Below are 25,602 nucleotides of genomic sequence, written 5' to 3'. Positions count from 1 at the left end.
TGGTTATTCAAGTAATATCCTATCCTTCTCAGGTCTTAGATGGGGTTGAAGACCAGGCAGTTACAGTCACAGTTCTCCTGAATCATGGTAAGAGTCATATAGGTACAAAACTTTGGAGTCTTCAAGAGAGGACACCTAATGGAGTAACCTCTCTAAATTTGTCAATTACATTTGGACTGGATATTAAAGATGTACTTCTTACTTAATAATTGTTCTTGTTGTATGTAGTTTTATTTTTGTTAAGGTTACTACCTTTCTTTGCTATTTGGACAATACTTGGTAATAATTCTTATTGTATATAGTTTTACTATGTTAGAGTTAGAACTTTTCCTTTTTGTCTAGACCAAATGGGAAAATGTTACAGGAGTTCTGATTATTTCGCTGGTCTGTTATCCAGCTGAAAGGAACATTTAGTCTGAGAGGCGGAGAGAGAAAAGAAGGGGGGCTGGAGGAGAAAGACAGGGCAAGAAGGTAACACTTCCTTTTCAAGCTCCAAAGTGAGTGGTAGTGGGTGTTTTTGCAGATGCTTGGATTGGTTTTCAATTAACAGTAAAAGAATTCTTATCAGGCACCTGCCTGATGACATAAATTCAATCCCTGGGTTACAAATGGTAGAAAGAGAGAACTGACTTCTGTAAGTTGTCTTCTTGACCCATAAACTTCCCCCACAGACTCAGCCACAAAAATAAATAAATAAATAAAATGTAAATAAGAATCAGTCTTTCGTCCTGGGCCAGATAGACTTCGTTTCAATATTCTACTTGGGTAGTACTTACTGGAGAGGAAGCTCACTTTTCCTGAACTGGAAGCTAGCTCAGTGAGGAGCTGCCCAGCCCCATGGTGGTGGCAGGTTAGAAGCAATGTAGATACAGTGGACATATTGGACTTGTGTGGTTGCCAAGACCCTTCTGCTTCCACCTCCCATTCCTTCCTGTCCGTCATTCATGTGAAGGCCGGCTTCTCTCTTCCCAACACAGAAAGAAGGCAGCACAGTATCTGAGGAACCCTATGCCTCCATTAACAGTATCTGACTATAATAGTGATTGTTTATCTTTCAATGGTTCAAAGAATATTGCTTCATTTAATACCTTCAGGAGCAGTAAAGGAGGTCCTCGTTCAAAGTCCCTGAAGCAGCTACCCTCAGAATTCAGGGCTAACACAAGAGAAAGAATTACAGGAGAACATGGACAAACTGACTTCCAGGTGTCAGGCCTTCCCTGTCCCAGCACGCTTACTGTGTCTAGATAGTACCGCGGTCAACAGAAGCAGCAGGAAGATGCTCGGTTCACTACAGGATCAACACAGAGATGGCTCATGCATTAACATCAATCAATGCTTAGTACTAAATTCAGGATTCGGATTCCCACAAAGGACACAGGCCTTGCTGGCCTCAGATTTGATTACAAATGTAGGCCAATTGTCTGAACATCTGTGCCTGGCCAAGGGGATAGATAAATATTGTTTATCTATTCCCCCCCCTCACCAAACCAATTTAAAGCACTTGCTTTGCTAAGGGGCCGTTAGTAGTTTCATTTCTTGGGTGATAAGCTAGTCTTGTTTACCCTAGGCTAGATTTATACAGTCAGTCACTTGTTGGTGACCATGTATGTGTCTCATGCATTCTTGCTACGGGCAATGTCCTGGGTGCCAATGTAAGCGTGGAAATAGAGTGGGAGATGTATCATTAGGAGCTGCAACTCTCCCCCCCCCTCCCTCATACTGCTAATGGGTGACAGGCGAGGGAGTGCATTTTTCTTATCAAAGTGTGCGTATTGCACCATCACCATTAGTGGGTATTTTTAAACACCCTGCTGTGCACAAGCAAGCTCAACAATTCTTGATGTGCCTCTCTGCAGGCTGGGGGATGCTAACGGCAGGGATTTCAGAGACTGAAGGGGCAGCTGGAATAAACACTTTGTCATTCTCCTCCGGCTACAGCTTCTATTGTTCTCTTCTGCACCGACTTTAATATAAAAGGCAAAGCGTGCGCCCCTTGGCGGTTAATAATTTAGTTATGAAGGCACAGCTGAGGCTAGCATCTTTAACCTTCCACAAAACAATTAAGATAATACTTGGCAGCTCATTATCTTGGCTTGTCTAAACTAGATGAAGGAAACAAATGAGGGCCGACTCGGGGCTAAAGAATTCAGAGGAAACTTCAGGGAAAGAGCACTGAAAGGAAGAGCCTTCAGTACAAAGAAATGTTCATTGGGTTTTGCTTGAACAGGACGGAAGGCTTGGTTCCCTAGTCTTCTGAACTTGCTCGGGAGATTACATGCATCTGACTTCCAGATTTCTCATTTATTTTGAAAATTTTGACTTTTTTCTAAATTGGATATATTTTAGACTCATTTCTCTTTCTCTTACAAGGAATATGAATGGCCCACATAGCCGCTAAGCCTTGGTGTGATTGCTTTTAACTGCCACTGATGGGAGGGTATGAACGGGGACATTGCTCACGCAGACTTGCTCTCTGGGAAGTTAAACATGCCACACAAGCACTGGCTGGCATGCCCGGAGGACCTGCTCTACTTCTTGGCTGAAACTCAGCCTAATCCTAATGGGAACTGCCAGGGAGGAAAATGTGTAAATAGAATTAAAAAAGCAATTCTGATTCCAGCTTCATAGCAAAAAACTATTATCCTTTATTCCTGAAAGTTTTTTTTTATTTGCCTCCTTATTGGGGTGGATTGTATTCCTTAAGCATATGATAACGTAAATGCTAATCCATTTTACATTTCTGGCAGTAGAAATACCTGTATCTTGTCTATACACTACTGTTTATGATTCACTAGTATTTGTTTATTTATTTTACATCTGACTTGAGTAGAGTTGGTTTATAATTTTCCTTCCTCATAAAATCCTTTTGTAGTTTGATTTTTTTTGTTTGTTTGTTTGCTTCTCATGTACCTCTGGCTCTCCTGGAACTACTCTATAAACCGGGCTGGCCTCAAACTGAACAGAAACCTGTTGGTGTCTGCCTCCAAGTGCTGGGATTAAAGACATGCACCACCGTACCTGGCCCTGAAGTTTTGATATTAAGGTGTATGTGTGTGTGTGTGTGTGTGTGTGTGTGTGTATGTCTCCACATAAAGTAGAATTACTTGTTTCCTGGGCTTTAGTTAGATCTCAGAATTGAAGTTGTCTGGACCTAGAGTTTCCTGTGGGAAGATTTTATTTTACGTTATTTCATTTTTTTTTTTTTTTTATTTTTTATTTTTTTTTTTTGGTTTTTCGAGGCAGGGTTTCTCTGTGGCTTTGGAGCCTGTCCTGGCACTAGCTCTTATAGACCAGGCTGGTCTCGAACTCACAGAGATCCGCCTGCCTCTGCCTCCCGAGTGCTGGGATTAAAGGCATGCGCCACCATTGCCCGGCACGTTATTTCATTTTTATTTTTTGGGTTTTCAAGATAAGGTTTCTCCGTAGCTTTGGAGCCTGTCCTGGAACTAGCTCTTATAGACCAGGCTGGCCTCGAACTCACAGAGATCTGCCTGCCTCTGCCTCCTGAGTGCTGTGATTAAAGTTTATGCCATCACCACCCGAGCTCCTGTGGCAAGATTTTAATGAATCACTTCTATACTGTTTTTTTTTTCTGATGAAGATGCCTATTTCTCCTAAAATTTTAACAATATTTTCATGAATTTGCTCCCATTATCTCCTTTCTGGTTCACGACTCTAGCACACACAGCAGCATCTCCCCTTCCTTCCTGACACTAGCTAGGGAAACTCCTCTCTGCCACGTGGCCTGCTACACTTGGCTAGCTGGCCCAGTCTTGACTGCACCTGTGTGAAGCAGGCGTGTTGATGTCCCCTCCGTGTTATGTCTGTGCCATCATAGGGCAGATGTCCACTGGCTAGCTCAGCCAGTGGACATCCAACAGCAGTGTGGCGGAGCTTTGCGGTTCTATTATAGGACACAGCCACTGTGGGATCCCTGTTTTCTCCTGCAAACTTCCACCTGGAGTACATTCCTAGATTATATTGGCTTTCTAATGGTTGTTCTTCCCAACCCCACCTGCCTTTAACAGTGATTTGTGCTAGGCAGCATGGCATACAACTACAGCATCGGCTGCCTGGGAAACGGTGGCAGCAGGATTCGGGAGTCACAGAGCAGCCTAAGCAATGAATGAGATTTTTTTCCCCTCTTAGCAGGCAAGGAATTTGTTTTCCCCAGGGCATTAGCAAGTCTATCCATTTCTTTCTTTCTTTCTTTCTTTCTTTCTTTCTTTCTTTCTTTCTTTCTTTCTTTCTGTATCTATCCATTTCTTAAATACCATCTTTACACATTTTTGTGCCTTACTTTTTCTTTACCTTTATTATATATTTCCCTCTATTCTGTGTTCAATCTGCTGTCAACGTGTTTTGGAATGGATACTTAACTAACACTTCCTTTTGCTTTCTAACATACACTAACAGATAGGAAGACCTTTACCCCAGTAACGCTTACGTGTCATTTCAGGGGCCATTTTCAAAATCTTCCAATTCAAAGCATTTCTGAAATTTCATCACTCATCCATGATCAATGTGCTATGCAGGAGTATTTATGATGGTTAAATATGGATGTCAACTTGATTGATTTAAGATGTATCCAGGCATCAACCAGGTCTCTAACTGTGTGCTCAGAACAAACTACCCTTTGAGTAAGCAGATGGGGTGAGGAAGCTCTCCCATCACCCAATGCGGGTGGGCACAATCCACTGAGTTGAGGACCCAGATAGAGTGGAGATGGAACTCCTCCTCTAGGGTTGGAACATCCATCTTCTCCTGCTTAGGGCCTCCGGGGTGAAGGTCTTGCATTGGCAACCCTTTGGTTCTCAGGACTTCTTCCCTGGTTCTCCAGGTTGCAGGTGCCATATTATGGGACTCTGAGGTACAGACAAGTTTCAAGTTGTTACATCTTTATCATGAACGCATGGCTTTACCATTTTGAAGTTAGCCTATTTCTAATAGTGCTTTTGTGATACACGTTTGGATTTTATTTCCTGTTCCTGGCACAGGATCTACAGTCTTTGGGGTTTCCTACTCTCTTTCACTTTTCTCTTTGGTTTCTCTCTGGAAATTTATCTCAGTGATGTGCTAAACTCTCCTGGCCCCAGTTTTTTTTTTTTTTTCATATTTTGTGTCTTTTTTTCAGTCTGTACTTTCTAAACAGTGTTCTCTACCTTTACCAGGTTGCTAACTCTCTCTTCACCTCCAGTTGGTTCATTTTCTTTTTAAAAGATCTTCTGATTTTAAATGATGTTTATGTTTGTGTCTGTTTGGGCTCATGAATGTTACTGCAGTGCTCTACAAGCCCGAGCTGTCAGGACCTCCCCAACCCAGCCTGCAGTTATAGCCCACTGGGTGCTGGGAACTCAACTCAAGTCCTTTAAAGAGAAGTAGGGCTCTCTTAACTGCTGAGCCATTACTCCAGTCCCTTGGTTCATTTTCATTATAACATATTTATTATTATATCATTGTATATTCATCATTATTTCATTATCTTTCCCTTAAATATTCATTTAGTTCTCTTTCAATCTTTCTGATCTTCTAATTTTTTTTAGCTTACATTTTCATGTTTGTGTGTGTGTGTTTATGTGTAGGAGAGTACACTTGTGTGGGCCTGGAGGACATGGGCATCCTTCCTCATGAACTACCCACCTTGTTTTCTAAGACCTTCTCTCACTGGAACCTGGGGCTTACTGATTAGGCCTCCCTGGCTAGGCAGTGAGCCCTGGGAATCCACCTATTTCCACTTCCTCCCTGCTGAGATTTCAAGTGCGTGCTACCACTGTCTTTTTGTTTTTTTGGTTTTTTTTTTTTTTTTGCTTTTTAATGTGGATTCTGGTGTCATACTGAGGAGCTTGTGCTTGCAAGGTAAGCCTTTTACTGACTGAATGGTTCCCCCAGCTACTATGGCTTGGACTTGCTTTTTGAATATAGAAAACACAAATTTTCTTCATCCATTAATACCAATGATAAACTCTTCGTGGATTTCTAATTTTTAATCCTAATTTTTGTTGTAGTATGAAATTACATATATATGTATATATACATATATATATAGTAGTTAGAGATACCAAGTTACTCATATTCCATAGCAAATTCTATGGGGATGTTTTTTGAGAACTACCTCCTCACCTCCAGGACAGTTCCACTTGGAATATTCTGAAGACAATGTATGACATGCCCGCCTATTTATCTCAACTTTTTAAGCTGCTGAAATCTAACCATAAGCCTTTATTTAGAAATGATAACTTGCTATTTAAATTACAGTCCATTAGCAATGGTGCTGAAACTACATATTCACAGATGGGCCATAACTTTTTAATTATTTCAAAGTAGCTTCCCATTTTCCATCAAATTAATAAACTTTTTTTGCTAATTTCATTGGTTTAGTTTCTCTTTTGTGAGCCGAGCTGCTGGTTCTCAGTCAGTTAAGAGAATTCCTCAATGATTTACGATATATAGATTATTTAATCAAATTTACCCTGCAGACCCCCTTCTGGACCACCTTCCCCTGAAATCCTACCCATACCATTCTACCTTCCTTCTCCTTCTCCTGGATTTTCAAGCATTACTTTTCTTTTTTTCTGAGTTAACTCTCTCTTTGGAAGTCAGAGGGCTTCTTAAGAAAGGAAGCATGAGCGGAGCGGTGGTGGCACATGCTTTAATCCCACTACTCGGAAGGCAGAGGCAGGTGGATGTCTGTGATTCGAGGCCAGCCTGGTCTATACTTGCTAGTTCCAGGATGGCAAGGACTGTTAAACGGAGAAACCATGTCTTGAAAAACCAAAAAAGAAAAAAAAATAAGGCACAAGAAGTAAATATTTTGAGACACTGCATATATGGACCATGTGTATTGCATCCTTAAATACTTGCTTAATCACTGAAGGAATTCTAAATTGCAAATAATTTCTCACCAGTTGGGAAGCCGCTGCTCACTGGTATGTGTCATGGCTGTCTATGAGAACTGGGCAACTACGAATCTAAACTCTTGTGTTGGTCCTGTCTGTGAGAATTGGGGTCACTGTGAGTCTAAACTCTCTGCGTTGGTCCTGTCTGTGAGAATTGGGGTCACTGTGAGTCTAAACTCTCTGCGTTGGTCCTGTCTGTGAGAACTGGGGTCACTGTGAGTCTAAACTCTCTGCGTTGGTCATTATTTTTCTCCCACTTGTCCCCGTCTTCAGCATTATGAAATGTCACAACAATATTTGCTGTGGTAGGAGTCAGGGGTCAGCTTCTGTCTTTTACACTAGGATTCTTTCTTTAAATTTTAAAAGCATTTTAAAATTTTATTTGTGCAGGGGAATGCCATAACACAGGTGCGGATGTCAGAGGACAACTTTGCAGGGATTGGTTGTCCGCTCGTGCCATGTGTATGATTCTGGGCATGGAACTTAGCCCGTCAGACTTGGCAGCAAGTGTCTCTCTTGCGTAACAAGAAGCATGCCTTTTCGTTTGAAGGAAATCGAGGGCCATTTTGCTGATTCCCCCCAGCCTCTCTTCTGGAAAAGAGTCTTATGTTTATCCTTTCCCTGCACACTCCGTGGTGTTGCTTGTCACTGCTCCTCTATGTGGACGCCATTTTGCTCAGTGTGTACTATGTCAGGATGTACTGTGCATTCTTGCGGGGCAACTCCATGCTTTCTTTTCTACTACATTTGATTTCTCTTCTTAGGGGAATTTCAGCAGCTCTAAGATGATAGGTGTGCACGTGTGTGTGAGAGAGAGCATGGGTGTGTGGGAGTATGTACGTGTGTGTGTGTGTGTGTGTGTGTGTGCGATTAAAAAGCAACTGCCATACCCCTGAACTATATCCCCAGCCTTCTTTTTACCTTTCTATTTATAGAGAGTCTAACTAAGTTGTAGTTAGTTAAATGAACAAATGAAATTTGTCAGATTTTATATTTAAGCCATTTGTGCAACAAGTCATTTGGGGTACTTTTCCATTCATTTTTCTAGATACTGATATGCAGAATGTTGAAATAGGAGCGGCAGGGCTGTGTCCCTGGCACCCGGCCTCCCGCATGGCTAGCTTATGCCCGAAATAATTACACGGAAACTGTATTCTTTCAAACACTGCCTGGCCCGGCTAGTTCCAGTTTTCTTATTGGCTAGCTCTTACATATTGTTCTAACCCATTTCTAATATTCTGTGTAGCCCACGAGCTGGCTTACCAGAGAGGATTTTAACCTGCTTCTGTCTGGAGTGGGAGCATCATGGCGACTCCTCCTCTAACCTTCTTTCTCCCAGAATTCTCTTCTGTATACTCCGCCTACCTAATTTTCTATCCAATAAAATGGGCCAAGGCAGTTTCTTTATTAATAAGAAACCACTCCCACATCAGCAGAATTCATAGAAACAATAAAGCTACACCACTTTGGCTTTGGAAGCATATCAGCAAGTCATTCATCTTATTGGATGCCATTACTTACTTTCATTTTCAAACACAAAATCTCAAAATACAGGAGACGATTGCAAACTGATAAAACCAAAACGATATTCTTTGACTAACTCTTATCCCACGGCCATAAGAGTACCAGGGAACCATCTACTGTGGGGTATATAACTGGGGTCATATACTTCCATTAAGAAAACAGAGAGTTTCTGGCATCCAAACATACAAGGCAAGAATTCTGGTTAATTTGATTATAATCTTATAATATGTAGACATTGACTAAGTTCATGTGTTACAGAGGGGTTCCATAGAAAAATGTTTAAATTGTATATACATTTTATTTATTTATTTTATTGAGCTGTACATTTTCTCTCCTCCTCTCCCTTCCTTTCCCATCCCCTTCAACCCTTTCCCATGATCCCCATGCTCCCAATTTACTCAGAAGATCTTATCTTTTCTACTTCCCATGAAGTTTAGATTCATGTATGTCTCTCTTAGGGTCCTCCTTGTTGTCTAGGTTTTTTGGGATTATGAATTATAGGCTGGTTTTCTTTACTTTATATCTAAAATCCACATATGAGTGAGTACATATTATATTTGTTTTTCTGTGTCTGGGTTATCTTACTCGATATGATGTTTTCTAGATCCATTCATTTGCCTGCAAATTTCAAAATGTCATTATTTTTTTCTGCTGTGTGGTACTACGTTGTGTAAATGTACCACATTTTCCTTATCCATTCTTTGGTCAAGGGACATTTAGGTTGTTTCCAGGTTCTGGCTATGACAAACAATGCTGCTATGAACTGCTATGAACATAGTTGAGCACATGTCCTTGTTGTATGATTGAGAATCCTTTGGATATATACCCAAAAGTAGTATTGCTCGGTCTTGAGGAAGGTTGTTTCCTAATTTTCTGAGAAATGGCCATACAGATATCCAAATTGCACTCCCACCAGCAATGTGGGAGTGTTCCCTTTGTCCCACATCCTCTCAGCATAAATTGTCATCAGTGTTTTTTATCTTGGCCATTCTTAGAGGTGTAAGATGAAATCTCAGAGTTGTTTTGATTTGCATTTCTCTGATGACTAAGGATGTTGAACATTTCCTTAAGTGTCATTCAGCCATTTTAGATTCCTCTGTTTAGAGTTCTCTATTTAGGTCTGTACCCCATTTTTTTTATTGGATTATTTGTTCTTTCCATGACCAATTTCTTTTGTTCTTTGCATATTTTGAAGATCAGTCCTCTGTCTGATGTGGGGTTGGTGAAGATCTTTCCCCATTCTGTAGGCTGCCATTTTGCCTCTCATTTTCTTATTAAAGCAAACAAATAGGTACAATTTGTGACTATATTGACTCTATAGGAGTCTTAGGTAACATTTTTACAAACAAATCTCTACATAGAAATTCCTAGCATACACACACACACACACACACTAACCTTCCCCAAATCAAGTAGTTTTAAAGTTCTTGGTTTCAGGTTTTGGTCTTATAACAAAATGCATAGGGCCAAAGAACACAGCAGTGTGCTAAAGAAAGACATTTGCATTAGGAGCCCGAGTCCTAGTCCTATTCTGCCCCTGCCTTCAGCTATAACCTAAGAGATCATGTTCAGTCCTCCGGATTTCTAAACTACACTATACAGAGAGTGAAACTCAAAGACATTTAACAGAGCCTCTGGAATGCAATCTTGCAATCAAGGGCAAACGTTTAGCAAAGTACTCTAAGTCATATACATCAAAGGTGGCCCTGTAAATATCAAGCAAGACGCCTGGCATGCTAACTTTTGCAGGAAAAATTACCTAGAACTGACAGATGTGTATCTCCGGGATGAGACCTTAACATGCACATAAGGTACCAGAGTCAGTCACACTTCAAATACAAGCAAAATTATCTTTCTTGTATACAGCAAGCTAAAATGAACCAGCTGGAAGCCATACAGAATTCTTCCAAAACAGCTATGTAAATTTAACTGACTTAAACAGTTATTTACTGATGTTCTTTCATCTGTGTTCTCCAAAGAATCTGCAGTCCTCTTATGGGAGATAAGAAGGAAGCAAAATAAACCCTCCTGAGGCTTAGCGATTATATGGTGATTGGCAGATTCTCCAGAACGAACAATGGACAATGGAGCAGTCTAGCCAAACCAAACAGTTTCTGTGAGCAGACCCAGCTTTTACCTCGGCCAGTAATCAGTTTTCTTCCATGAAAAAAAAAAAAAGCATCTAAAATTATGCCAAGTTGTATCACTGCCACTGAAATTGGAATGGCTTCAACAACCCATAAAAACAGTGACACTTAATGAATTGCTTCAGTTAAATCGTGATGGAGAGAGAAAATAGGTGAATGGCTTTATTGTGTTCCATGTGGTTCAAGAGATCTCATCAACCCAGCTAATCACCAGTCCCCTTCCTGCCAGATTCCCATCTGAGATAAACACACCTGGATCCTCAGGAGCCTTTTCACTTCTGTTGGCTAAAACAAACGCCACTAGGAAGCTGCTAAAGTCACAGAATCAAAAGGCAAGCAAACACAAAGCGGCGAGAAACCGGCAGTTAAAAGGCAGAAGGGGACGAGTTGTAGTAGCAGTTTGTACTACTTGAGACATCTTAAAAGAATTTATACTGCTGCAGAGAACATCAAATCGCACAGGAAAGTAACCTGCAGGATAAATGCAAGATATTCGACATCTCAAGGAATATTTGAGACTTTCGTAATCTTAGCGTGCCTACTCAGAAGCTTAAAAAAAAGAGATATAGTTTTTTTCTTTCTAATTTGTATTGTCCTATAACTTTTTTTTTGCAGTGGATACAAAATAAAGAGCTATCCAGTGTATACCGTTAATGGAAGTGGACATCATAAACACAGACTCTAAGCTCACACTAGGAGAAGGTCTTCAAAAATAAACAGCTGGACTTTGAATATACTGAAAACAAACTTTTCATTAGTTCTGATAAGCAACACTCATTCGACTCTTGATTATTTGTCCTTTGATGAGGTCAAAGTAATCTTCTAGCTTACATGCACTAGATGTTTTGCACTTATATTTAAGTATGTGGATTCCAGTATCTGAGAACCCACAACACCTCAATTAATCCATGAAGACAGGTCAGTGGGTCAGGAGTGGGGGAGGCATCAGTCTCCTGCTTCGCCTCACAAGATGACTTAGTCTCTCCCCACAACACGACTGAAGCTAAACCTCAATGAATTTCCCAGTCTACTGCTCCATATTTTCTATTGGCCATGAAAATCAAAATATCCACTTTTAATGGATGCTACTGATTTTTCAGGTAACAAAAGCCTTAAACTTTCCTAAGGATATTATTGTTAAATCCTTAATTATACCCATAATTTGAAAGCAAGGTTTGCCACTCATGTAAACTATCCCTGGATAATCTAGATTCTCCTGTATTAATACATTTGCACTTCAGAATTGCTTCCCTATATATTCTGAGTTGGGGCACACGTGCGTGTGCATGCACACCACACACGAGTCTCGCGAGCACTGCAGCAACTAATCCATAGAATCCTTTCCTGCTATCTTAACAGTATTTGGGAAGCCTTAAATTATTTTTCCTCCTTGACTCAGATGGACTTTATACGTCATTGCTTGGTATCAAAGCAATGGTAAGCTCTAATGTCAAGATCCCTAAAAGGCCAGCGATGCCAAAGTAGAAGAGATGTAAGCTTTGTGTTTTCCAGGGATCCTTCGACACAGTGCATCCTAATCTTTTCCACTAAAGTCCACTAAAAGCAGAAAGAGAGTCAAGAAGTCTAGGAGACAGATGCAATCACCTCCAAGCTGTATTTTATTTTGAAGTCTCATGCGTCATCTTTAAAATTCGCTTGAATTGTCAATTCTCTCTATATGCCAGCATTTGCTTTAATCCAGTTTTGAGAGCAAAATACCAGTGTGTGCGATTTCCCACCAAACTGTCAGCTCAATGCCTGAGAAAGTGAACATTTTCATCTTGGGGCTTTTAGAATCCTTCATCCTTAACTACTGCCCGGAGTCCTTAGATAGCCTTATGAGGCACTGAAAACTTAATTTAATGACTGGTTAACATTTCTAGCAAATTCTTCTGTGTCTTTGCTGCAACCTGGGCATGTTCCTTCATCTCTACATCCTTATGTTTCTTTGTAGTTACTTCCAGAATGTTCACTTTGGCTTTCTGCCTTTCCGTTGTCTTCATTGCCTCCGACAGTGATTCTTTCTTTTCTCCTTTAGTACATTTTCTTGGCATCACCCACCTTCCACCTGATGGTTTTTAATGCTCTATTAGTTATAAGCATACCTTTCATCTTGATTCCTGCCAGTTTCACAGACATCCAAAGGACAATTCTCATTCATACTGTGTCTACTGCTCCATGACAGGCCACTATAAAACTCAGTTCCCTAAAAGGACAATTAATCATTTGGTATATTTTCTAGGCCAACAGTATATACTAGGCTTGTGTGGGTGGTATTTTGGATAGTCCCATCTGAGATAAAATGATTCACATCATGTAATGGTTTGGCTGGTGCTAGGGAAATTGAATTATTTGTACTCACTGCTTAGGAGACTGCTCTACCTGTTAGCTGGGCCCCTAACTTAGTTAAGGTTACTATTGCTGTGATGAAATACCATGACCAAAAACAAGTTGTTTATAACTTACATATCCCGAGTCACATTCCAGTGAAGGAAGCCAAGGCAAGAACTTAGACCAAGTGACAACCTAGAATCGGGAGCTGATGCAGTCATGCAGGGGTGCTGCTTACTGGCTTGCTCCTTGTGGCTTGTTCAGCCTAAGTTCTTATAGCACTCAGGACCACCATTCCTCTTGTGGCACCGTCCACATGAACTGCATCCTCCCCATCAATCTCTAATTAAGAAAATGCCCTACAGGATTGCTGACAGCCTGATCTTACAGAGGCATTTCTCAGTTGAGGTTCCTTGGTGACTCTAGCTTCTATCAAGTTGACATAAAACTAGTCAGCATGGCCTTTTTCTATGTGGTCTTCTGTCACCTGTTAGTCTAGCTTAGACTTAATCTTCATGGTGTCAGGGGTGTTTTAAGATATAGAAGAGAGCACCGCCAGGGTTCGGAACCCTCAGCAATAGCATTTGCAGATTTTCCCACAACTTGTGGCATTCTCCTGGAAAAAGTAAATGACAAAGCCAGGTTCCATGACGGCGAAAAATGATTATCACCCTGAAGGACAGCTGTAAATGCTTTGGTTGTGTTTTTTTCAATTAGTCACTTAACACTGTAGTGTGCATTTGTCAACTAAGAAGAAAGAAGCATTATGAATGTACTCATTAGATAGTAGCTGAAATCAGTCTTGTCACGCTTGATTTCCTTCAGCCTGAGGGTACAGCCTCAGAGCAAGAATAGAGTTGAAAAGAAATTAATACGGAACTATAAATTGTTACCAGACTCATTTCTCTTATAGAAGTTGCCCAGATCCAAACATAGAGGTTTTCACTTTGAAAGAATAGCTGTGCCTCAAAGAAAGAGGCTCAGCCAGATAGATAGCACATGGCTATAATACCCGCTGTCAAGAGTCATGAATTTGAGGCCAGTCTGGGCTAAATATCCTGTCTCAAAACAATAAACAAACAACCAAAGGAGAAATCCAAACCCACAAAGAAATCTATGCCTAATGACTGACAGTAAATTACAAACGGTGATTGTCTTAGTCAGTTTTCTATGGCTGTGAAGAGACACCATGACAATGGCAACTCTTATAAATTAAAACATTTAAATTTGGGCTTGCTTGCAGTTTCAGATGTTTAGTCTATTATCAGCATGGCGGGAAGCATATTGGCATGCAGGCAGATGTGGTGTTGGCGAAGGAGCCAGGAGTTCTATATCTGGATCCTTCGGCAGCAGGAAAAGAGAAAGCTACTAGACCTGGCTTGCGCAGTTTAAATCCCAAAGCCCAGGGCCAGAGACAGACTTTCTCCAATAAAGCCTTACCTCCTGATCCTTCTTGGTAATGTCACTCCCTAATGACCAAGCATTCATATGGGGCCCATTCCTATTCAAACCAGCACTGAGACTGAGTGTTGTGAGCATCAGACAGTCTTGTCTTATCATTTTTTTTGTCAGTTATTCACTGATCCCTTTTCGTGTGCAAGGCTCCTTGCTCTTTGCCCAGAATTTGTAATAAATTCATATAAAAATAGAAATGAACAATTGAACACACACAGTCCAAGATTACAATGCAGGCTAGAACTAAAGCTCACAAACCACAGGATGTCCGCTTGGTCGTTAGAACACTTAGTAATGTGATAGGTTGTGTGACATGAAAAACAGGTATCTCCCAGTTCCCAATTACATATGCGTACACATCAGCACCATCCATCAGTATTATGACCTTTTGAAGCTCGTGGGAGAACATACACAAAGAAGAGAGGGGAGGCAAGATTTACAAAGCAAGACCATATGGTGGACATCTGTTATTTCTGCCTGCTCAGCATCCGTCCTCCTTCAACAATGACAGGGCCTTGACTTCTTGCACCTTTCTGCAAGTCTCAGCCCATAAGACAACACGACATCACCCCACAAAAACGTGATAGGTTGATCATGGGATCTGACCAATCACTTTACTGTATTCTTCTCACTAGAGTAAAATTTTCAAGTAAATGGGTAGGTCTAAGGGCTAGGAAACACATTTCCAGTACTATTATGATAATGGTTTAGAAGAGAAAAATCACGTTTTTTTTTTTCATGTTACCAGAATGAGTGTAAGCTTGAGCTTGCTAGAGGCCTTAAGAAGGAGCCCAAGAAGAAAGTCAGTTCTGAGGGAAGAGGAATGTGAGGGACTGACGGCATGTGGGATCTCCATGCAGCCGCGTGGGGTCCAGCTGCCAGACTTCCCTGCTAATTGCTTGCTCAGGGCTCAGAGGGGCCTTAAATCACTTTTGACACTGATCTGTAGCCAGAAATTTGCATTCTAGGTCAATCCAGTAAGAGTGAGAAATGCCTCCTTGTTTTAAACTGTTTTAAGAACTAGAAAATAATTCATGAACCCAGAAAAAAAATAGAATGAATGCAAAAGTAACATTCATCTGGAAAACCGGTTCAAGACTAGATGGGTATTTGTGGGGAGTGGGTGATGACTAATTTGGGTTGGCAGTTTGACTACAAAATCTAGAGTCAACTACAATCCAAGCAGCTGGGCACACCTACTAGGGATTTTCTTTATTATATCCTTCTAGGTGGGAAGCCCCAGCCTAAATCTGGAACAGGTGGTTTGATGACATCTACAGTCCACTGAAGATTCCTCTGGTAGCATGGAGACCACGCACAGTCAATGGTCAGAAATGTTTGAAGGCCTCATTGTGGGGAACAAGGAATTTAGGGAGTCAGTATACAAAACTTTTGGCAATTTGTGAAAAAAAAATAAGAAAAATGACAAGCTAGCTGATTGTACAAGAAGCTCTGGATAAAATGGCAAATGAAAAGTAAGAACTCAGTGAAAATACTAACCGGGTCCAGAGTGCACGAAGTCTAAGGGTTTTTGAGTGTGCCCTGGAAGAATATCTTCTCCCCAACACCTATGGAACTCAAGTTGTGGAAACTCCTGCTGATAAGACTGGTTGACCCCAGGGGGAAAAAAATATCCAAGTCATTAAGCTTTTTGGTGGGTAAGGTAAGAGCACTGGGTTCTGAAGGAGCAGGACACTGTAGCTTCCTGTGGAGATGACTGGTGGGACTTTACTGCAGCTCAGGACTTGGAACCCTCATCTTCTGAAGATGAATCTAACCCGAGGAATTATCTCTCCATCCTTAGCAAAGGATACATCCCCACTCCCATCCCTTGTAATAGTGCCCTCTCTGCCTTCGCTGAGGGAATCAATCCTTCATTGTCTGTCAAACTGGCAGTGATTTTTGCTGAACGAGATGCCATGTAAGACAATATTTATGTCCCCAGTGTCTATGAATAGCTGCCTCTAGACTAGGCAAACCTGGCTCCTATAGAGTAGATAGAAAGTACAGTCTATGAGGAGGTATGCTATACCACTAAGGAGCTTAATGGATTTGCTAATTCATTCAGACAGAAGTCTGGGTAACACGTGTGGGGATATACTTTAAGGGTCTGAGAAGGGACATAAAACTGAATCAGACAGAGTTTATTGGTATTGGCACAGTGAATGAAGATTCTAGGTTTAATATGGAATCTCACACATAAAAGAAGTATCAAACGTTTGTTTGATTGGTTGTCTGAAGCATTTGTCATAAAACAGCCTACTGAAAAGGAGCTGGAGATGCCTGGCATTACTTAGCTTGGTGTGCATGAAGGAATCTTCTGATTCAGGAACCCTGCAATGCTAGAGTGGGTATGCTGTGCAGAACTGAAGCCTCCTTAATGGGAAGGCCCAGAGGACACGCCCTTCGCTAATGCTGTAGGCAGAAAAGGGTGAGAAGGACCCTGCCACATATGAAGTGCTTTGCTGTTGCTCTTTTCTTTGTGCCAGATCTCAGGGTTGGAGATGCTGCTGTTCAACTGGGTGTGTTCAATTCAATGGGTTTGCTGGGCTGTGGTGGCTCATGCCTCTAATTCCAGAATTTGGGAGGCAGAGACATGTTGATTTCTGTGAATTCAAGGCCCGCCTGGTCTACAGAGTGAGTTCCAGGAAGGCTCCAAAGCTACAGAGAAACCCTGTCTGGGGGGGGGGGTGGACCCCAAAGGGTTTAATTAGATCCCAAAATAGCAGGGGCCAGGTGGCAGCACTGCGTAGCCAATGGCAAGGCTAGAGTAGTTACCACTGCAGGCAGCACAGGCAAAGTGATTTTTGTGATGGAATCACTTGTGTGGGCCTTTGGTTGGCTAATCACTCAAGATGTTTATAGGAATAAAATCGATAAGAAGCTTCTGTTGGGGAATATTATGTTAAGGTGTGTTACTTTTGTTTATGTTGCATTTGTTTAACTCTGTGAAGTGATTTTTGCCTGTCTAGAACACCTGATAGTCTACTAAAGATCTGAATGGCCAGTAGCAAGGCAGGATACAGGATAGGCATGGCTGGCAGGCAAAGAGAATAAACATGAGGAGAAATTTGGGAGAAAAAATGGTTCGGAGAATTAGCCAGAGAAGGAGGAGGGAGGACATCAGGGGCCAGCCGTCCAGTTACACAGCAATCCACGGAGTAAGAGTAACATTTACAGAAGTAAGAAAATGGGGAAAGTCCAGGGGTAAAAGGAAGATGGGATAACATAAGATAAGAAAAGCTGGCAAGAATCAAGCCAAGCTAAGGCCGGATGTTTATAACTAAGAATAAGCCTCTGTGTTGTTTATTTGGGAGCTGGGTGACACGCCCCCTCCCAAAGAGTAAAAACCATCTTACTACTACTACAAGCCTCCTAAGGTGTTGTTTGATCTGTGTAAGCATAAAGAGTCATAAACAATTTTTTAAAGGCTACTTTGGATTGTAGCAATAAGAATTTTAGCCTGTGAATCAATTCCCAGACTCCGAGCTGCTGCTCAGAAACTGGGACAGTTACTTAGAAGCAGCAATGCAGTTGGATTCTCACCCATCACAGAAACCTCGTCTTGTCTTTTGATTAGAATGGACTTAAGAGAATTGTGATTTGACAAATTGCATGTTCCTTGTTAATTTCTATGCTAGAATTATGATATTGATCTGTTAATGTTTGTAACTGCTTTAATTCATTATGGGAAGCTACTGACTAGAAAAAAGAGCTTGTCTGAGAGAACCTTGACATCACCAATCAGTCCTTAGATTTGGTATGTTTAATAAGACAAATTTGAATTTTGAAACAGATGGAAACTGAAGAAACATCCTAGACCAATTCAAAAGGACACTCCCGCCCCTAGTGATCCTCCGTTCCTTTAATTAGGAGCTACTGTAGTCATAAAAGCATATGTAGCACAAAGCATTATCTACTTGCACATGACTGACTCATTGTCGGTAAACTCTCGTGATAAAAAGTTGGCTCAAAGGCTCAGGGCACCTAGAGATGCTTTCTCCTTTAACCTTTTGTTTACAGAGACTGGTATCCAGAAATGGGCAAGATCTTTGTCCCCTTGGCAATCTAAGACAAGATGTACATGATAGAATGTATGTACCAATGATGGGTAAGTCTGAAAAATGGAAAAATGAACCCTAAGAGAGGCACAGTCATCTGTCCCATAGCAGAAGTTCAGGCCTTATTAAAATTAATAAAAGGGGAGGAATATGTGGAGGCCCAAAAATGTGAGCCTATGTCTGACCTTGTCTGAAGGTCAGAGTTTGAGCTTGCTCAAAGTTATTGACAACTGTGGCTACACACCCAGACCTAGGGTGTGGTTACTTGGCTTTTGGGGCATTAAGATGATCCATAGAGGTAGATCCACTCTACCCTGACCAAAGGTCAGAGAATTCAAGCATACTTCTGCTCCTTTTTTGGAAATAGGAGGTTTGACCTAGGAAGTGGCTGCCTTCAGGATACTTGGTCCAGGGCGGATTCACTGCCTAAACAGCAGAATGCTTTTCTCAAGAATTAATGGCTTGTTATCTCAAGGATTGAAGCAAGTAACTGTTCTGGTCATATTAAAGCAGTCTTTTGCCTTCCCCTTCCCTTCTGTATTGGAGTATAAAAGTGTATGGAAAATTAAACACGGGTGAACTCAGAACTCAGTATGCAGCAGGCACTAAGTTGCCCTGCGATACTATCCTTTGTCTCTGTGTTGTCTCCTTGTCTCTGCGCCTCCTACCTAACATTTCTAATCCTCACACCCTTACCCTGGAATGTACGAACCCACCATGACTAGGATTGCAGCAGAAGTCACCACAATTTATGGCAGCCCAACATGGTGAAGCTTGTGGCACAAGCCTCTTAAAGTTTTTTGTTTGATTTGTGTAAGCACAAAGGTTTGTAAATGGTTTTTTAAAGGCTACATTGGATTGTAGCAATAAGAATCTTAGCCTATGAATCAATTCCCAGACTTGAGTGAGCCAGTTCTCAGACCCAGAACTCCGAATGAAGGGCTCCCCCTGAGGGGCCTTACTCAAATACCTAAGATTTTTACTGTTAGCCTTTTTAAAAATCTTTCTCCAGAGGGATCGACAACCTTTAACTGTATGCTGGGGAGCAGGAAAGCCAGGCGGTATGCAGGAAACCCACAGCCCATCTCACATAGCCAACTAGTCATCACTTTGCGGTTGAATAAATGGGCTTGAACCAGCATGAGTTCTCCTCAAATTCCTGGGGACCTGGAGACCTGGGGGCCTGGGGGCCATGTACCTGTAATTTCTTGAAGTGGACCCAGACAACAATGCTCATTCTAATTTGCCTCTTTGTTATCTAAAGTCTTCTGTTAAAATTACTGAGAACTGGGCATGGTGGCACATACTTATACCAACACTCACAGGCAGACGCAGGACGATCAAAAGGTTACCCTTGGCTCCTTGGTGAGCCCAAGGACAGCCTGGTCTATGTGAGACTATTATCGAAGAACTAAAGTTGCCAGGGACCCAAAGAGTCATCTATGTCAACAAATAACTTGTTGGTGTTCTTCACACCTTGACTCTGCGGCTTGGAGCCTTTTCCTTCTTGAGAAAAGGAGGAGCCTGTTAGTGACTGAGAGAAGAGTGATGCTCGTATAGGAGCCCTCACTGAAAGCCTAGTGTGAGTAAGCAGTGCATAGGATCTTCACAGAGGGTAATTTACTACATTTCCCCAAATATACAACAATATACATATTGATGCTCTAACTTCAAAGTGAAGGAATATATATATATACACATATATAATGTATACATATTTCTGATATATACTTGGATATGTATGCATATGCACACACATATATATGTACATATACATATATGGGCACATACATGTATAGAGTTATCAGAATATATATCTACATTACATATATACACATTATATATACTATATATTATATATGCACACTTTATATATATATATCAGAATAAATAGGCACCCACTCTGATTCCCAAAGAAACTCAGTAGTAACCTGAAATCTTTAAAGTATATGAGTCAACCGCCTAAAAGTCATCTGCCACAGACAGTAAACATTAGTTGTCTTAACCATTTGCTATTGTTATTGCTATAACTATACAGCTGATATCTGTTAATCAAAAAGTTTAGAATATTATTTTTAAGATGACTTTACATGGATATGAGAATGTATTAATTTCTAGTTGTTCTGGTATTTTAATTTTCCCAAAAGTATATTTGAGCAGAAAAAGCTCTGTGAGTTTTTTTATAAAAAAAAAAAAAAATGTATGGTCAATTAAACTAGGGAACTGTGATATATTTTATTTCTCTCCTGGAGAGTCCCAAGAAGCATTAACACATTAAAAGCTCTGAAATACCTTGCAGTAAAGAAAACTATTAATCTGCTTTAACCCAAACTTTTCAAAATCCTCGACAATGGAATTCTTTCTTCTCATAATATTTATGATCATCCCTTGAAATCACCATTCCATGGAGAACACTTGGGATAAATGAATCTATTGAAATTCCTCTTCCAAGTTGAGCATGTAATGTTTTGACAGTTCTTTTTCTGCCAACTCGACTCCCTGCCGTGGATGTGCTGCGAAATGTCAGGGCCAACAATAAACTTTCTCTGACAGTTAATCATGAAACCAGAGTTTTTCTTAGGCGTTTCTCGTGACAGCCCAACGTTCTTTCTATTTTTCTCCATCTTTATAGCCACAGGTAAGAGCCCTACGTTTTCTTGAGATTCATATTCACGGTATTTTTCAGCCGTGGTTACAGCCTGTATAAGTGCAGTGTCTCACACTTTGTAATCAGAGCATTACTGCTAGGATTGATGTAGCTCAGTGGTAGGGTACTTGTCCAGGATGTGTAAGGTCCTGGGTTCAATCTCCAGCCTTATAATTTGATTTCTTGTGCTTTTCCTTTTTCTCTACAGTTAAACTGTGAATTTGCAAGGGTCTGAAGTTGTACACTGCACTTCCGTGTCCTGAAGGAGCATGCTCACAGTGCAATCCACACTCATTCCTTCTTGTAACATCTCGGCATCAGGCAATCCCCACGTGCCTGGAACTGTCCTAAGGGCCTGTATTAGCTGTCTTTCTTGTTGTCATGACAAAGTGCCTGAAAAAATTATGGAGGGCAGGGTTTATTTTGGGGTCCCAATTTGAGGATGCAGCCCAGCATGGCAGGAAAGTGTGGCAGGAGCTTAAGGCAGATGGTCACACTGCCTTTGCAGTCTGGAAGCCGGGAAAGATGGGTACTGTGGGGCCCTGCTCACTTTATCTTTCTCATTCAATCCAGGACTCCAACCATGGGATGGTCCTAACCACTTTCAGTCTTCTAGAAGTCTCCCATAGGCACACCCAGAGGTCTGTCTACTAAAGGATTCTTGATCCTATTAACTTGACAACCTATATGAACTGTCACAGTGATGGAATGTTGGATAAGAAAGACAGGCAAGTTTATTAGCAGTCTAATAGAAGCTTTATTGGATTGAATTAGGCAACATGTTCAAGCAGATGCATTCTCTAATGTCAGATAAGGCCATGTGATATGCAGTTAGTGGGCATGAAAACTGAAAACATGGATGAAAGGCGGCAGCTTTCGCTCGAGACAGGCAGTCCTGGTGACCCATCAGTTAGCCGACGCCCCAATAAAAGCAAAAAGCCGATTATGCTATAAGAAAGTTGCAGAAAGCGTGGTTTTAGGTCAGAGGAGGCTGGTTGAATTTGCTAAGTTGGAAGAACAGCAGGAAAGTCATAGTATAAGGGTATGTAGAAGGGAATCGAGTTAGTATTTATTGTACTAAGGTTGGGATGTCTAGGAGTGATGTAGGAATACATACGACTTTTACCTTATCCTGGATCCCATGGCTACATATACACTAATCACTGGCACTAAAATATACACGATTTGAACCACGAGACCAAATGAAAGCCTCTAGGGAAGAACATGATGCAGGCACTCGAACTGTCAGAACTGTGAACCGAATAAACTTCCTCTTCTTTTTAAGGCTATCATTTCTCAGTATTTTGCTACTGGGATGCCCGATGGCCTGATATGCTTGTTTTCACTTCTTCGTATGACCTGCGTTGCTCCACGTGGTTGCACATGTGTGTTGTCTCCTGTCCCCGACATTCTACACTTGAGCACGTAGAGACAATGAGAGTTTAGGTGACGATATGCAGAGAGTCAGTCACGTGGGCACTACAACTGACAGAAAGATTCACACTCGGAATCTCAAGCATCAGCGACCAGAACGAACTGCTAGGGGGTTTCACAGCTTTTGGCTCCTTCTCAATGCATGCCATGTGTTATGATTCATCTCTTTTCGGTTACCTCTTCTCTTTCAAGGATATAAATTTATATCAAAAGGCTGAAGGGAAATTATTTTTCAGCCTTTTCTGGGGTCGAGCCAATCTAGGGAGATGATAAAACCAGTGTGATGTTACCAGGAATCCTTTCAAGTTTCCCTATTGGGATTTGCAGAAGCTCCTGCTTCCTGCAGGTTGGAATAAATGTTGGTCTCCTGTGCTGGCACACATAACCCCAGCATGAGGCAAACAGAGTCAGGGGAGCACTAAATGTTTAAGGCTAGCTTCGTCTGCATAGTGAGTTCCAGGCCAGCCAGGGCTGCACAGTGAGATCCTGTCTCAGAAAACAGAACAGCAGAAAACAAAAGACCTTTCGAAAGTCTATATTCAGATTGAAAACAAATTTATCCATTGTTTTAATGACTCTATAGCATTTGATTATTGGGTTTTTTCATGGCTTACTTAACCACCCCCCCACACATGCAGAGTGTGTGTTTATATATTTATACAAGAAATCTAAAATATGCTTCTTAACTTAATATTTATTTAGTGTCTTTTATGTCATTACAAATCGTACCTTCAAGTACTACATAATAGTCTGATGAAATGAAAGGAAAATCTTTAGATTACCAAACCAAAGCTCTGGGTTCAGTCCTCAGTATCAAATAAATGGGAAGAAGGAAGAAATGGAGGAAGGACGGAAAGCAGAATAAACAAATGACTCATACACAGAGAGACAAAGTAGAGAAGACAATGCAAGAGACAGTAATTGAGAGATAGAAGCCCAGAGACAAAGATTGCAGAGATAGAAACTGAGTAAGATTTCAGAAACCACCACACCAAATGTATCCGTGTTTATTACTCCTATATGGTGAGATTAAGATGGATTTTATTTTCTTCTTTCTACTTTCGCCACCTAATTTTCTATAATGAATATATATTACTTTAATATTAAGAAAAATATTTAAAAATAAAATATTTCCACAAAGTTTGCTAAGAACACATACATTACTGGAATTGCCCTTGGCACTACAGTGGACTCCATTATAGTTGTAAGGTCTACCAGTACTATGACATTTTTATTGCCTCAGTGACTCGATAATAAGCTCTAATGATCCCGCTGTGCCCTAGTTTGTTTCCATTGCTGAGATAAAGACCATGGCCAAGAGCGATTTGGGGAGGAAAGGTCTTATTTCATCTTAGAGCTTACTTGTAGTCCATCATGAAAGCAAACCACAGCAGGGACTCAAGGCAGGAACCCGGAGGCAGGAACTGAAGTGGAGGAACACTGCTTATTGACTTGTTTCCCCATGCCTTGCTCATCTGCTTTCTTACACAGTCTAGGAGCAGCTGCCTAAGGGCTGCACTGCCCCACCAAGCTGGCTCTCCCATATCAAACATTAATCAAAAAAATTCCCCCACAAACTTGCTCACAGGCAATTTGATGGAGGCATTTTTCTCGATTGAGGTTTCTATTCCCAGATAACTAGCTAGGGTCAAGCTGCCAAAAACAAAACTCCTAGGATGCACTGTAATGAACATTGATCTGGATCTCTTTCTCCCAACCCTCTGCATGGGAGTGCACCACAAATGATGGGGAAGCAACACCAACTGGCATTTTCTTGTGACTCAATATACAGATCAAAGCAAGAAACTGAGAAAAGACCTAGACTGTTTCTAGGTTAAAAAACATATTCCTGACAGGTCAGGCATGGCTGTACACACTTTTAACTGAAGCATTCAGACAGATCTCTGTGAGTTCAAGGCCAACCTGGTCTAAAACAAAGTATAAGTAGAAAATTTAGGTGTTATTCTCTGTCCCTTTGTTCCATCTACGTTTGTTTGTTTGTTTGTTTCAAAACAAGATTTCCCTGTGTAATAGTCCTGGCTGTCCTAGAACTTGTTCTGTAGGCCAAGCTGGCCTCAAACTCACAGAGATTTATCTGCCTCTGCCTTCTGAGTAACGGGAATAAAGGTGTGCACCACCACCTCCTGGCTCTCCATCTGCTTTTTAAGATGTATCCTTTCCTTTTAGTTGTGTAAAATTTCAAACATTTAAAAAATACACATAGCAGGTATTCTAGGATATGTATAAGAAATCATATTTTTATCAGCCACATTCAGTAACTGTCAAAATCATTAAGAACTTTCTTTTTAATTGCTTGTCTTGTACCAGAAGAAATTGTAACGTTCGTGAAAGGTAAAATTATTTATAGAAAACATAAATAGATTTAAACAACCTTTAGAGTAAGCAATGAAGTCCTCAACAGTTCCTCGGACTACCAATGCCATTAGTCCTTCCCAAGGTTTTACACTGTCTATTCTTTACCCGCCTCCAAACAAGGTCTTACTATATCACCCAAACAAGTTGGGCTCAAACTTATAATCCTCCTGCCTCTGCCTTACAAGCCCTGGGATTACAGACCCTTGGCACCACAATTGGCTCTCCAGAGCTATTTCAAAGCATCATTACAGTTAGAAAATGTGAGAATTGAACTGAAAAAGAAAAAGTCAGCAAGCATGAGGCCATTGTAGAGAAACTGTGCCCAGGAGAGAAGTGCCAAGTGAGTGGCGTGGGGTGATGGGGAGGCCACTCGGACATAATATAGCAGGGACAGAGGAGCATGGTCCCACCTACCCAAACTGTTGTCACTGCTTGTGGGCCAGGATGTGATTCTATCCCTCAGCTTCTTTTGGCTGGACTTGCCTGACTTCAGGGAAAGGTCTATTTCCTCCTTCCTGATTTCTTGAACCAGCTGCCGGTGGCACCTTGTGAAGTCCTGGAAGGACACCTTCCCGTTTTCGTCTGTGCCCAGTTGGGTCATGATCTCAGCCACCGACTCTTCCATATTCAGCTGTCGGCAGACCATGAGCAAGTCATTCCTGCAGTAGATGGGGGCGGGTGGACAGAAGAAGACATGTCAGGAGGGCTAGAGAGTAGAGAATTAAATAAAT

General features: G+C 41.2%; 1 protein-coding gene across 2 annotated transcripts in view; it reads right to left on the bottom strand.

Annotated features, from left to right (window-relative positions):
* Mcc (MCC regulator of WNT signaling pathway) overlaps positions 1 to 25,602 on the bottom strand; it is a 379,948-nt gene that overhangs the window by 289,272 nt on the left and 65,074 nt on the right. For both annotated transcript variants that reach the window (XM_050149262.1, XM_050149263.1), the window contains one exon: positions 25,286 to 25,530. In XM_050149262.1, the coding sequence (XP_050005219.1) occupies positions 25,286 to 25,530 (245 nt within the window). The remainder of the gene's footprint in view (positions 1 to 25,285; positions 25,531 to 25,602) is intronic.

This window comes from Alexandromys fortis, unplaced genomic scaffold, assembly GCF_014885135.2.
Source record: "Alexandromys fortis isolate MF-2015 unplaced genomic scaffold, M_Fortis_MF-2015_v1.1 scaffold_60, whole genome shotgun sequence".
NCBI classification, from domain to species: domain Eukaryota; kingdom Metazoa; phylum Chordata; class Mammalia; order Rodentia; family Cricetidae; genus Alexandromys; species Alexandromys fortis.
Note: the sequence above shows the minus strand (reverse complement) of the source record. Positions and strands in the feature narration are given on the sequence as shown.